Source organism: Macrobrachium nipponense, chromosome 23 (genome assembly GCF_015104395.2).
Source record: "Macrobrachium nipponense isolate FS-2020 chromosome 23, ASM1510439v2, whole genome shotgun sequence".
Lineage (NCBI taxonomy): Eukaryota > Metazoa > Arthropoda > Malacostraca > Decapoda > Palaemonidae > Macrobrachium > Macrobrachium nipponense.
The window spans coordinates 10,398,826-10,413,825 of NC_061090.1; the positions used below are offsets into that span (position 1 = coordinate 10,398,826).

General features: G+C 33.6%; 1 protein-coding gene across 1 annotated transcript in view; it reads right to left on the bottom strand.

Moving 5' to 3' along the window:
• Nucleotides 1–1,078: 1,078 nt before the first annotated feature.
• LOC135198609 (CLK4-associating serine/arginine rich protein-like) overlaps nucleotides 1,079–15,000 on the bottom strand; it is a 162,916-nt gene continuing 148,994 nt past the window's right edge. The window contains exons 15-18 of the mRNA XM_064226349.1: nucleotides 11,169–11,385; nucleotides 10,322–10,500; nucleotides 3,434–3,763; nucleotides 1,079–3,000 (exon numbers count right to left, since the gene is read on the bottom strand). Of these exons, the coding sequence (XP_064082419.1) occupies nucleotides 2,955–3,000; nucleotides 3,434–3,763; nucleotides 10,322–10,500; nucleotides 11,169–11,385 (772 nt within the window). The 3' untranslated portion in view covers nucleotides 1,079–2,954. The remainder of the gene's footprint in view (nucleotides 3,001–3,433; nucleotides 3,764–10,321; nucleotides 10,501–11,168; nucleotides 11,386–15,000) is intronic.

Sequence of the window (15,000 nt, forward strand, 5' to 3'; positions counted from 1 at the left end):
ATTTTCTTTTACTTGTCATGTGTCATGTTTATATACATATGTACAAACATTCACCTTTCAGTAGGAAGAAATCCGGTACATTTGCTTCTCCTAGCAAATAAGCTTGCATAAAGTTTATCCTAATAATTTCTTCCCTCATGAGAAAAAAAAAAAAAAAAAAAAAAAAAAAAAAAAAAAAAAAAAAAAAAAAAAAAAAAAAAAAAAAAAAAGTGTTCAGGAAATAGCAGTCTAATGTCTAACCATAAAAATAAAATTAACAATACCCACATCATAATCACATATGGCAACTAAAGTATCAATATACTTGTGCCAAAACTATCATCCTAATATCAAGAACCCTGTAAGGGGGAGGGGTTACCAACTACAATGAGTCTTACAAGTTAAACTGCAAACAGTACAAAGGTTCTTTGCAGTGTCACCTTACTGTGTTCCATTTTGTAACTTGCCTTTCATCCATACCACTTGGTTGGTTCAACCTAGCTGTCTAACTTCTTTGACTTTGTCTTGCTCTCATTTACAATTCACTTTCAAAACAAGTCCTTTCAGCCTCCTGCCTAACAGCACTTAGAAGATGCTACTCAGTCGTCTCAAACTACATTACAAAAGGAAGACTATGAACAGGACTACATAAAGAAAATGTCTGTCCATGCGCAGCCAACTTCATGAATATTTTATATATGACTTTTTTTAACCCTTATGCAAATGAAACCAAGCAACTTTCTATTCCATTAGGAATCCATCAAAACCACTATCTTAATCTTAAATACGTACCCCTTCTGCGAGTTAGAAATACATTATCTGTTTTCTGCACTGAAAGCTGCACCTTACAAGAAATCATATGGGATAAACAATTATTGTCCTATCAAATCTAGTTACATTAACTGGATTCACTGAACAACCAAATTTTGTATTAAATTATCTGGTATATCTGGTATAAAAAAAATTAAAGGAAAGAAAGGCATGCACAAATAGTTTATAAAAAGATTCTATATATATATATATATATATATATATATATATATATATATATATATATATATATATATATATATATAATATATATAATATATATATATATATATATATATATATATATATATATATATATATATACACACTATGTACAGTATTTACATATACTGTATACATATATTCTTTCATGTGCACAAACCCTCTAGAATGAATGACTGCATACAGCTTTCGATAGGGGAACTTGATCCTACTTTTTCCAATATTGCTCATCAACAACCTCTGGCAAAGAATAACCAATAAAATACAACATTCATGCTATATCACAGGTACACTAGTAAAGGAATTGACTCTCACTTGAGTAATCCAATATGGCACATTCAACTCAATCATTCTTGGAAAAAGCTCAAACTGAAAATTTGTAACCTGTGAAAATTATAGCCCATCATAATCAAAGCAAATAATCTCAAAGAAAGTCATAATCCAACCAAAACAGATACTCCTGATCTGGTCATAATATGATACAAAGTTGAAGTCAAAAATAATGCTGTTAAGTTGTTAAGAATATCATAACTGTAAACAATATTATCTCCTAATAAATAACATTTCCTTTACATGCTGTAAGTGGGAAAACTATCTTTAAAACAAGTGTATTTGACAGGTATACTTATCCAAATCCAATGCAGTCAATTAATATTTAACATTTTTACCCACATCCCTTAATTTCAATTCCTATATTATTTCATCTTCATACACTTATTATGCTTCCCAATCACAAATTCAAATGCTGTACCTTCAATAACTGAACAAAGAAATTACAACTTTAATCTTACTTCCCCTTTTTCAATTTCTTTTTGAAATATCACAAACACACTGAAATGTTTTGCCCAAAAGAAGTAATCGGAGTTTACTGGCAATTTTCTCTTTACTCATAATTTGGCAATATATTTTTCTTTTACTACTTTTAATGAATGATAAAACAACTTAAGCTACAACCAATATAGCAATTGGTTATATTTTTTCCCCATATCTTCTAGACCCAAAATTAACTATGGCATTATGGGATCATCACCAATAATATCACGGAAACATTTAATGTGTTATTTTCTTTTGACTATTAAGACCAACCATTATTGTTTCATCTTCCACACTTAATCTTTGCAATACTAGGGTAAAAGTAGTAAACTTAACTGACTGTTATACTGGAAAATGTAAATGTGCGAGGCAAAATAGCTGTGCAAACCTTGACTTATGACTATGTAGCTTACTAAGTTATGAAACTGAGCTACTCATACCACATTTTGTTCAGTTTCTTGTATCTACGAAATAATTTGAGGTCATAATATTACCACATCAGAAAATATATTGTTAGCAGAGTGACACTTTACTATATAAAATCAAGTCATGTAAAATGTTCAGAATACCTGCCAGAATGAAAGATGCTACCAATATTAGTTTTTAGATGGAGAATATAGTCCTTAAGTAAATTGACAAAAATGTCAGTCCCACTGGCATTTTCTTATATATTTATTATATATTCACTGTTACTGTATATCAAAAGTACTGATTTCGAAAGCACCTATGTAAGGTAGATAATTACAGATTACCATATCAAATTCGATTAAATGACACATTACATTATATATCCTAGGAAATGTAATTACAACAAACTGTCTACCAGTGAACTTAATAGCCCTCTGCTAAGGGCAATTCCCAAAACTAAATCCAGATAATATCAGTTGCTCTATATTTTCAAGATAAATATACACGTTATATTAAAGCAATATTCCTTCTACCCATGCATAGGATCATCATTGGCAGTGCTCTGTCCACAATGGCATTGTAAACAGTCAAGCTTCACAAAGGAGAGGCTTTTCATCATGTATCAAGCTTAGTGCTTTTTTACATTATCAAACTTTCTTTCTCATTAAAAAAATAAGTTTTCACATTCCGACCTTAATGAATTGAGATAAATCTTCTGTCTATCAATAATCAACTAAGCGTATTCTTCCTATGCGGCCACTGGGATCTCTGAAAATACAAGAAAAAAGTCAACATGGTGTATGGTGCAGCTCATTTTTACTTTTTTCTTCAAGTTCCAAATTTTACACTATTCAATAATGAAAATATCAAGTAGCTATCTATTTTCAAAAGAATATTATCCAAAAGATCCAAGTTTATCATACACAATAACCTCTTCAAACAAGTGTTAGATATCAACATTCTATCTTGATGAGGCTCAATTATATCTTGAAAGTACAGTTTTCCAGCTACCATTATGATTATTAACAAATCCCTATGCGCCAATCAAATCACATTTCTTTGGTCAAAACTATTCAAGTAATATGAACTGTGTTTAATAGCTAACATGGTACACACTGATACACATTAACAACGGTAAATATGTTTTTCACGTAATTACATAAAATAAAATTAGGGTTTTACAGAAGTTTTTACTACTAACCTGTCTTCTGTTCCTGAACTCTGATTTGCAGGCTGGTGTTTACTTTGTTGAGAATAATCTCGGTTATAGTCACGATGGCTGTCTCTTGAACTCTGGTTGTCTCGATGATGGTAGCTTCGGTGCTGATAATCCCTCTGTGACGTACTTTGATGCTCTCTATAGTTCTCACCTCGATCACGCTCTGAGCGTTCTTCTTTTGGCCTTTCATAATCCCTGCTCATTTTTCTTCTAATGCTACTGCTACTGTTGACTCTTCCACTAGAAACATAATCTCTACCACGACTTCTACTGCGACTGCGTCGACTACTATAATGGTCTCTATCTCTGTCCCTATAATGTATAAAACAAATCATCCGATAAAATGAAACCTAATATCTATCCTCAGAATTCTGACTCCAATTAAATTATTTAATCTATATATATAAAAATGGATGCTAGTACATCCTTGACTTACGGTGGGGGATTTGTTCCAGTGCCATGCCGTAAGTTGGTTTTTTGACAGTACAGGCAGTCCCCGGCTTACGAAAGTTTTGGCTTATGACGTTCCGAGGTTACGACGCATTTCAATTATATTTATAAGACATTATTTCCAGGTTTACGACGCATGTTCCAGGGTTACAGCCCCTACAACGCTGATCTGGCAGAAAGAATATGACTCCAAAAATGCAAAATCATCAATATTTGAAGGTTTTTTTAATGAAAAATGCAATAAGAATGAAGTTTACATAGTTTTTAATGCACCCAAAGCATTGAAAGTAAGTTTTTCTTAGGATTTTTTACGATGTTCTGGCTTACGACGATTTTTGGCTAACAACGCGTCTCAAAAATGGAACCCTAGTCGTAACCCGGGGACTGCCTGTATTGGCACTTCAAGGGGGCCAGCTGGCTGATGCCATTTTTAAAGGACAGGACTTTGACATTCATACCACTTAATAAGGTGACTTGGGACATCTCCAAACCACATATGATTTTCGCCACTGACCTTCGGTTTTGTGATGCCAGGGCGATTTATCCCGAAAATAACCATTTTTCAAATTCTATCTCCTCCCTTGATATTTAATATTAAGACCTGGGATTACTACCATATATATAGACCTGATGTAGACCTCCAATCAAATGAAGAGTTTTTTTCTAAAGTAATTTTTTTTTTTTTGCTAGATATGAATTTTACATTATGGTAAAAAAAAATAAACCCTATAAACCAGGAAAAAAAATTATAAAAGACAAAACAAAAATGGGAAAAAAGGGCTCTATTTGATTGTTCTATAATGTCTTTCTCAGTTATATACCAAATTTCATGGCTATAGCCTTAAAAGTAAGTGAGAAGATAGAATTTGAAGGTCATTAAGTATAGTTTTGAGATACGAGCGTTCAAAGTTTTCCTTTGTATTTTCATAAAGACAGTGTTAATAAATGATGATTATTATGAATGCATATTTCTTTTTTGGGTATTAATAAACCAAAATTATGTTATTTATCATAATTTAATCATAAATGATGATCCCTTTGCTCACATATCGTAGCCTAGGGCACTGCGTCAGGTAAGACAGGGCACTCCTTCTTACGCAACTCTCTCTCTCTCCTTCACTAACTCGGCTTATTAAAGCGAATTTTCTTCTTCTGTATATTAGCGAGATGTTTTCCTTGTATTTTCCTCTTTGACATGATGAAATTCTTGCCGAAACAAAGATAAAAAAAATCGTAAAAGCAAGAGAATGTCAGAGGTGAAACTCGAACATGTATGTACTCTCTTTTTACAAAGACAATGTTAATAAATCATGATTATTATGAATTTCATATTCCTTTTTGGGTATTAATAAACCAAAACTATGTTATTTATCATAAATGAAGATCCCTTTGTTCAAAGATCATAGCCTGGGGCACGGTGTGACGTGTGCATCAGGCCAAGACGGGGGCGTTCCTTACTACACACACCTCCCTCTCTCTCTTTCACTAACTATGCTAATATCGTGTATATTATGATATTCTGTAATCATATTAGAGCGAATTTTCTTCGTCTGTATGTTAGCAAGATGTTTTGCTTGTCTTTTCCTCATTGGCATGATGAAATTCTTGCCGAAAAAAAGATAAACATACGTAAAAGCAAGCAAATGTCAGAGGTGAAACTAGAACATGTACACTACATGAGGTTTGTGCACTCACTGAAAAATGGTTAGTAGCTGACTTCCCTTCTGTGACTCAGGGAATCTCTACAGATGCCATTGCTCACAATTTCTATGACAATAATTATCAAAATTTACGATAACAGAAGAAATATTGCATTTTCTTCCTCGGATTAATGTTTTGGGCTTATTGAGTTACATTTACTAATTACCGTGTAACTACGAAAGTAAGAGGAATTTTTACAAAATACTTTGTATACGTATTCTTCATTGCCATACGAAGCTCCATGAATTTTTTCAAGACTTTCCATATTTTGCCCTATACCCCCATATATAAGGGTTCCAGCCGGCCCCCCTAACGGTGCCGTAACTTGAGTTTTGATGCCACATCAAGTTACAGCGCCGTTAACTTGAAGCATTTTATGTTGCCATAAAATGCTATTAATTTCACTGAAAAAGCACCATAAAATTATGTTAACTTCGCTGAAACAGCACCTTACGATCGAATCGTCATAGTCAGTGACATTGTAAGTCAAGAACTTTAATGTTTGTGGGTGTCTGTGTGTGTGTGGGTAGGGGGTAAAATGTAAAAATAACCAAAAACAACACATATTAGTGTCTGATCCATAGTTTTAGAGGTTGCTGAGATGTACAGTGACACTCGAGGGGGGTGAGAAGGAGGTTACATTTAAAAATAACTGAAAATGGCAGATATTAGTGTCTAATCAATAGCTTCCAAGGTCGCTGAGATGAATAGTGACACTCCCAATGCCCTTTACATCAAAGTTCAGCCCCAATAGGAAGAACTGAAAAGACAGATATTAGTGTCTAACCCATAGTTTTTGAGGTTGTTGAGATGAATGGTGACATTGCTGATGCTTTATATGTCCAAGTTCAGCACCGATAGGAAGGGGGTGAAGTAAAAATAACCGAAAGCAATAGATATTAGTGCCTAACCCATAATTATCTAAGTTCGTGAGATGAATAGTACACTCCCAATGCCCTTTAAATCCAAGTTCAGCCCCAATAGGAAGGGGGGGAAGAGAAGGGTAGGAAGGGGATGACATGTAAAGGCCTGTCCCCACTAAGAAACATTGTTTGCAAAAAAATTTCACTGTATATTTGTTTCCCATCCAGAATGGAAAATGTTATTGTTATAATACAATTAAGTTTGTTCATACTTACCTGGCAGATATATATATAGCTGTATTCTGAAGTCCGACAGAATTTCAAAACTCGCGGCACACGCAGTGGGCGGCCAGGTGGTAGTACCCATTCCTGCCGCTGGGAGGCGGATATCAGGAACCATTCCCATTTTCTATTCATATTTTATCAGTGCCCCTGTCTCCTGAGGGGAGGTGGGTGGGCACTTTAATTATATATATCTGCCAGGTAAGTATGAACAAACTTAATTGTATTATAACAATAACATTTTGTTCATGAAACTTACCTGACAGATATATATATAGCTGAATCCCACCTTCGGATGGTGGGAAGAGACAGAATAGGATTTTTAGGAAACTAAATTAAGTAGATGATATACATCTTGGTTCCTCACCTGTTAGCAAAGTAGACTTCGTGATTACTGTCACTTGAGCCTGCTTCTGTTCAATCAGAGTTGCCAGCCAGGGCAACTGACCACCACCTGACCAACTAGACAATGGGGTGGCAACTGACCACCACCTGACCAACTAGACAAAGACCCCATGAAAGTTAACCTAATGGATGGGAGATCTTCACCCAAAAATCCTAGGCGGAGGTACTGCAAACAGTTGTTTACAGCACCGGCGACAGAAAAAATATGAATAGAAAATGGGAATGGTTCCTGATATCCGCCTCCCAGCGGCGGGAATGGGTACTACCACCTGGCCGCCCACTGCGTGTTCCGCGAGTTTTGAAATTCTGTCGGACTTCAGAAAATACAGCTATATATATATATATCTGTCAGGTAAGTTTCATGAACAAAACAATATTTCTGTGTGTGTATATGTATATACACACATTTATAATGTATGTATGTTTATATATACATATGTATACATGCAAATATGTATATATACACATGCATATTGTATGTATATGTTTATAAAAATAATTTATATATGTATGTATGTACCGTATATACTCGCATAACACGCAATCTCGCATACCATGCGACCACCAAATTTTCATCTTCAAAAAATTATTTTATTACATATATCACGTATCATGCAAGTTAAATTCACGAGACCAAAATTTAACAATAGGCTAACCTCTTTTCCTCATCTTTATCTGTTCCATTTTTTATTTAGGCTAACCCCTTTTCCTCCATCTCTTAATCTATCCCATCTTCTAGTTAAGTTTAAAAAAGTAAAAAAGAATGCAAAAAGTATCAGTAGTAATGATATACTTGTTTGGAAAATGCATACAGCCAGAAACAGCTGATTTGCTGTGAACAACCAATCCGATAAAAACATAACTTTTTGCTCACATTTCAACTATCGTACAATAGTAAAAAATTACCATAGTTACGTTACAAATAACGTTAATGAGAATAGGACTGATATATTCCTACATTACAGGTAGTAGTCAACTTACTATTGCAAATGGTTACGAAAAACCAGTCATAAATCAATTTGGATGTAAGTCGGCCCATGATAATTTACCGTAAGAATATTATACTAGCGTAGCCTACACTAGGGTAATCAGTACCATCTTTACATATAGAGTAGCCTAGCCTACTGTACACAGCATACTTTATACATATATACGTATATTTACGAAATAAATACAAAATGAATATGCATCTTTTCTGATTCTTTTAAATTTTAAAAAGTTATACGGTACAGTATCCAATAATATTGTATGTATTCTCATATTATTGTATCATAAAATACTAACAAAGCGGTCAGTGTTTTGTTTGGAAATCAGCTGATGGCAAATACAAGTTTATTCTTCCATATTCAACTCATTTCGGAGCGAATTGCCTTTCTTCTAGTTAGCATAAAATATCTAGATAATCTACTTATATGAGACAAGGTAATTTGTCATGATACGACGTGTTTTCAAGTAGAAATATGAATTTAATAGGACTCGTGATCTAAAGTATTTTTTTCGTTAACAGATTGTGTTGTGGGCATGTTTATTGTGTAAAAATATCACAAGATTCCGTTCGCTATTTTAACTTCATTTCATCGTAGTACGAACTTTACCGTTACGTTACTTATCTTTTATCGGCGTGAAAACAACAGTAACATGTTTTCTTTCAAGACCTGAAGTTTTGATTAAAATCATTTTCTCTCAATTTTATCTACGGTTGTGTTTGGTGGCATACGTTTACTGGAGTTATATCCTTGTTGCCGATTCACGATAATAGTATTATAGCCTTACTCGCTATGGATAAAAGATCGACAAGGGCATATACTGCTTAAATTTAATCTGTAAGTTTTAGGTAAAGTTGAGGAAAGAATGTTGATACACTAATGACTATTATCGTGCATCGGCAACGTGGATGAAACTTACGCAAACTTCGGTATAAAAGTACCATCAAACTTGACCGTAAACAAAATTTGAGAGAAACCTGTTTTAATCAAAACTATTGGGCATGAAACCAACACATTTTACTGTTTTTACTCCAATAAAAGATAAATACGTAAAGCTCATAATATTCTGAGTAGATAGTGAAAATATCGAACGGAATGTTGATTTTTGTTTATGCAAAAAACATACCCTCAGTGCCATCTACTAACAATAAAAATAACTAAATTTTGTTCACAAACAATACGTTTTCAAGTGATATTTCCACTTGAAAACACTTCGTATAACATAAAATAACCTTGTCTCATATAAATAGAGTATCTTGAGATTCATTTGCGCTAACTGGAAGCAAGAAAATTGCTCTGATTTGAGTTCAACACAGCAAAACAAACTTACTTCGCAATCACCCACATCTGATTTCCAAAACAAAACATTGATTGCTATGTTTGTTTTTTATAATACAAACAAATAGTAATATGAAAATACATATAATATTATTGGATGCTTAAATATCCATGCAAAAGATGCACATCTATTATGTTTGTATTTTATCATATGATACTAATATATGATTATTACATATACTTGAATTTGATATCTCATGTCAGATGCGACCCCCTTAAAATCAGCTCCAAAATCAGGGCTTCAAAAGTCGCATGATACGCGAGTATATATGGTGTGTATATACAGGGTGTAACATTAGTTTACGCAAATATTGTGGGAAATGAAAGAAATCACAAATTCTTGGGTAATTTGTATTTTTCCTAGCTATACTTACCTCGAACTACTTAATAGGAGAACCTGGATGTCAATCCGGTACAGACCAGAAAAAATCCAGTTATCCCTTCCACACCTAACTGAAGCAACTATCTTAACAGGGAAGAGAGAGAGAGAGAGAGAGAGTGTGTGTTGGGAGGGGAAAGAGTGAGCGAGAGTTGGAGGGAGGGAGTTTATCGATGTCATTCAGTTTTCCTGGGCAGTGCTGGGTTGGTCAGCTAGTTTATGATAAAATAAAATCCCTTGAACACAATAATTAACAGAATATTCTTATTTCCCCATTTTCTCCTAAGAAATGTGATTTTACATTATTTAACCAAAAACACTTTATTCTATTTTGATTTTACATCTACCAATCTTTTATGCTTAGCAGTCAACATATAACAATTCCCCTTCAAAAAGAGGGTCGTAGATGTGAAATAAGCTTTTCTTCTAATGAAAAATTTGTTTTATATTTATTAAATAGACTTACCAGCGACTTGCAGGACTGTGGGATCTTGATCTTCTTTTAACAACTTCTCGATACCTTAGAGAAGATTGGGAGTCCTTATGAGAAGAATCCCACTGACGACCAGAATGCTCACGACTGTACTCTGCAATGTTACGTTCTCTGTTACGAACTCCATCAGCTCCCCATCTACCAGAGCTAGTCTGAAAAATTAATAAACAACCAGACATTAATTTAAAACCCAGAACTTTTAAGCATATTTTACAGCTCTTATGTGGACTGGTAAAAATACTTTAAAGATAACAGAATGAGTACATTTAGCATTTTTTTTCTAAATCTGGGGGGAGCCAAATTCATTATACTTATTAAATATCCGGTTATAAAAGAACCCAATCTGAAACATATGCACCAGTCCATGGAAAGCACACCGAGCATTAATCAGTTACCAGAACTGCATGAAAATTAATTACATCAGTGATTTTAATGACTGAAGATTCATAAAACCTTCTGTTTGCACTTAAAACTACACACTTTTGATGAAAGAATGAATGACCATTAATACTGCTCCTCTTTTCAAACACTGTATATTCTACAATGCTAAAATTATGGAGGAAACTCAGAGAATAGAATAGATCTTTATTAAATTTACTTTCTTCTTCTTGCATAATACATAATATGTATTGTATTCAATTTCTATGCCTTTCAAGGACCACTAGTATAACTTCTCTAACTTCAGGATCCCTTGTTTGTTCATATGTCTAATCCACATGATTAGAAACAAAAAATAAATCCTTCATTAACTCAAATAACTATCACTGATATTTCAGAACAAAACCCACTCATCTAGAATTGTAAATAATATCAAACTTACTTGTTTTTGAGAAAGAGGTGATTTTGATCTTGACCTCGACTCATGACGTGACCTAGTTTTTTGCTGTGACCTTGACCTCTGTCTGGATCTTGACCTTTGTCGAGAAGGTGAGCGTGACCTTGACCGGGAATTAGATCGAGAACGTGAACCAGAGCGAGACCGAGAACCCATACTACTAGAGTCTTCACCTTGAAGCCTGTGGCGTTTCTCTCGCTCTCTGTAAACAAAGAAAAATATTCATAAACATACAACATTGATGGCAGCATCAATGAGAATGAGTACAGTACATAAACATACACTTTATGACAATGTAAACAAAAAAGATAAGTAGTAGCCAAAAAAAAAATAATAAATAAAGTAAACATTAAAGATTACGTTTATATTTGGACATGGTAATGATACTCATTACCATGTCCATTTCAACTAATTTAATGAGGAAATATTTTAGTGCATTTACTTATCTGAAAACATGTCTTTCAGTACCAGAAAACTTCTAAACAATAATAAAAGGGAAACGTGTAAATTAATAAGCAACTATATATGAAAACAACAATAATTTTCAAATACTGGCAAGTTTTTTTTTTTTCTTCTTTTTTTGTCCAGGTCTGCACTCAAATTTGGGTATAACTTCATTAACCATACAAAATTATATAAAGGAACTGACAGGTTGGTTGAGTTTACCTATCATACAAAGTCAAAATGATAACCAAACTGAGGTCAGGGCTATAGAATTCTTTCTCAGCTGTAGAAACATTTACTGCTGTCCAGCCCTTCAGTAAAATAGGCAAGAAACACTATAGAATTTAAGAAAAACTTGTAGCAAAGTGTTGGAGGATGTTACATATCGATCTCAGTAAGAATATGCCTACAACAAGTGCTGCTATTAGAGAATTTAAGGCCAACTGAGGCTGGTTTGAGAATTCAGAAATCAAATGGGCATAGATACTGTTCCTACTTCAGTGATTAAGGACAGCTTTGCAAAGTGGAGTGATGTAAAAACTGTTGTGGATTATTATCATCCCAACAAAGATGTAATCTGAGTCTCCAAAATGTTTAATAACAATTCTGTGTTTCACTTAAGGCAAATTTTAAGCTAGAAATAAATGTCTCTGGACAGTTTTGTTATGCAACAGGGATCCAGTGACTCTCAAACTTGTCCTTTTCTCTCCTTCTCTCCATCTTCCACAATGGTAAAAAGAGATGTTAAATGTTTATTTAGCCATTTCATTTGTTATTTATATTTATTTCTCATTGTTTTCTGTATGTAAAACTGTTTAATCTCTGTATAATGTATGTTTTGTTAATATTTTTGGGTATCTGGAATGCATTAACTAGATTTACATTATTAATTTTTTGAATAATTGCTTCAGATTTCATACGTTTCAGACTTCATGGGACTTTCTGGAAAGGAATGCATACAAAAACCGAGGTTCCACTGTATGTACGTACGTATGTATGTATGTATGTATGTGTGTGTATATCTATATCTATAATCTATAATCTATATCTATATATATCTATATATATATATATATATATATATATATATATATATATATATATATATATATATATATATATATATATATATATAGTATATATATATATATATATATATATATATATATATATATATATATATATATATATATATACAGTGGCCCCCTGTATTCGCATTCTCACATTCCAGATTTCTCTCTGGAACATTTCCCCCATTATTTGCAGAAAATTAGCCTATTTGCAGTATTTTTCTAGGAGAAATATCCACAAATTCCTGTTTTTTATCAATTTCATCATAAAATGTGCTTTTTGTGATAAAACTATGAAAAGCTAGGTATAAAAATTTTTAGTGGGTTTTACATGAGTTTTAACTAACAAAATAGGAGGTTTTAACCCCATCAGCACTGGGACGTACACAAGTACATCTTTTACAGTCCAGTAATAAAAGACCGCGACGTACGCTTATACGTCTTTCATCCCTCCTCGAAAAGCAAAGCAATTTTCTTCAGCTTGGATGGTTTCCAGACAGTATAGTGTACGAGAGAGGTGCTGAAGCTCCACCCACAATGCACCTCAGGCTATTATCTGAGAAGGATGATCATGATTTTGTCTGTAAACCATGTAGATTTGAATTCTAAACCTTTTCCCTTTTGATTGCAGTTATTTCATGTTTTTTTTTTTCAGTATCATGTCAGATGATAGTGTTTCAGAGTCAGGGTCTGAATACCTGCCAAATCTATCAGATGATGATTATAGTGATAATTGTCAATGAAGGTTGGCGGTTCATAACTGATCCATCTTGTGACATGCGCCCAGACCCAACCCCCTTTCCCGGAGGGTGACAATGGGATTCCTGCTTGCACACCAGATTTCACCTGCTTTTTGTTTTTTTTTTCCTTTTTTGTGGTGATGTAATTGACAAATTGTGTGAATGGATCAATAATGCTCGGGCAGAGGAGTACTTTCATTCAACAGGAAAGCGTAAGGTGAAAGGACTTCCATGGAGGCCTGTTACTCGTGATGAGATGTATGTTTTTTATAGTTTGCTGATGATAATGGGGTGAATAAACTGCCCTGTATGTATATATGTATTGGTCAAGAGATGCTGTTGCTTTTATTATTATTACTGTTTATTATTATTATTATTATTATTATTACCACCAGTGACGTAAATATTCATTGATGTATATGTTGTTTCTGTATGAAAATTAGGAATAACTGTTTCAGTAAGAAAACTAGTACTGCTATTACCACTACTACTATTTTACTAATACTTTACTACTTTTTCTGTTACTTTATTTCTACTACTTTATAATTGTTCCTACTTCTGCAATTACTTTTTCCACTACATATTCCTATTTTTTCCAATATCCTTACTTTATATTTTTTTCTTGACAATGTGGTAACAAATATTCATTGATATATACACAATGTTTCCACATAAGAATATAAAGGAAATATATGAATAACAAAACATAGTGGGAGCAAGTAATGATTGATACTTGCGGTCGACATTGGGCCTCATGCGGTATGCAAGCATTTGCAGCAATGCAGCAGGCCGGTGGCGAAGGGGTTAAACCTTTTTATTGGGGTTCCAACTATTCAAGGGGGATCTGAGATGCATCCCCCCAAACACAGGCGTCTCACGGTTAACGGTGCAATCACTCAACGGCAAATTGGTTTTACGGCTGTTGTAAAAAATGTTCATTAAAAAAATAAAGCATTTTAACCCTCTTACGCCGACTGGGCGTATTTTACGTCGACATTTTTTGTCTCCCGTGTGCCGACTGGACGTATTTTATGTCGACTTACAAAAGTTTTTTTAAAATTCACGGAAAAATACTTATAGGCCTACAAGCCTAAAACTTTTGAATCACGCGCCTTGGGGGATGCTGGCAGTTCACGGATCAAGGTGTTGTTTTGTTTACAATCGTTATGCAGGCGCGCAAGCGCGAATTTCTTTCTTGCCGCACTAAAAAGTATCTGTGACACATCTCAAAAATTATTTCGTCACTTTGACATAATTTTTGTACCATTGTAAATTAGCCGTTACATGAAGTATTATATATGAAAATGTGCGCATTTTTATGTAGAATACAACAATAAAATACTCATGATTGTAGCTTTTATCAGTTTTGAGATATTTTCATATAAATAACGATAATAGCCAAACTTTCAACCTTCGGTCAACTTTGACTCTACCGAAATGGTCGAAAAACGCAATTGTAAGCTAAAACTCTTATATTTCAGTAATATTCAATCATTTACCTTTATTTTGCAACTAATTGGAAGTCTCTAGCACAATATTTTGATTTATGGTGAATTTATGAAA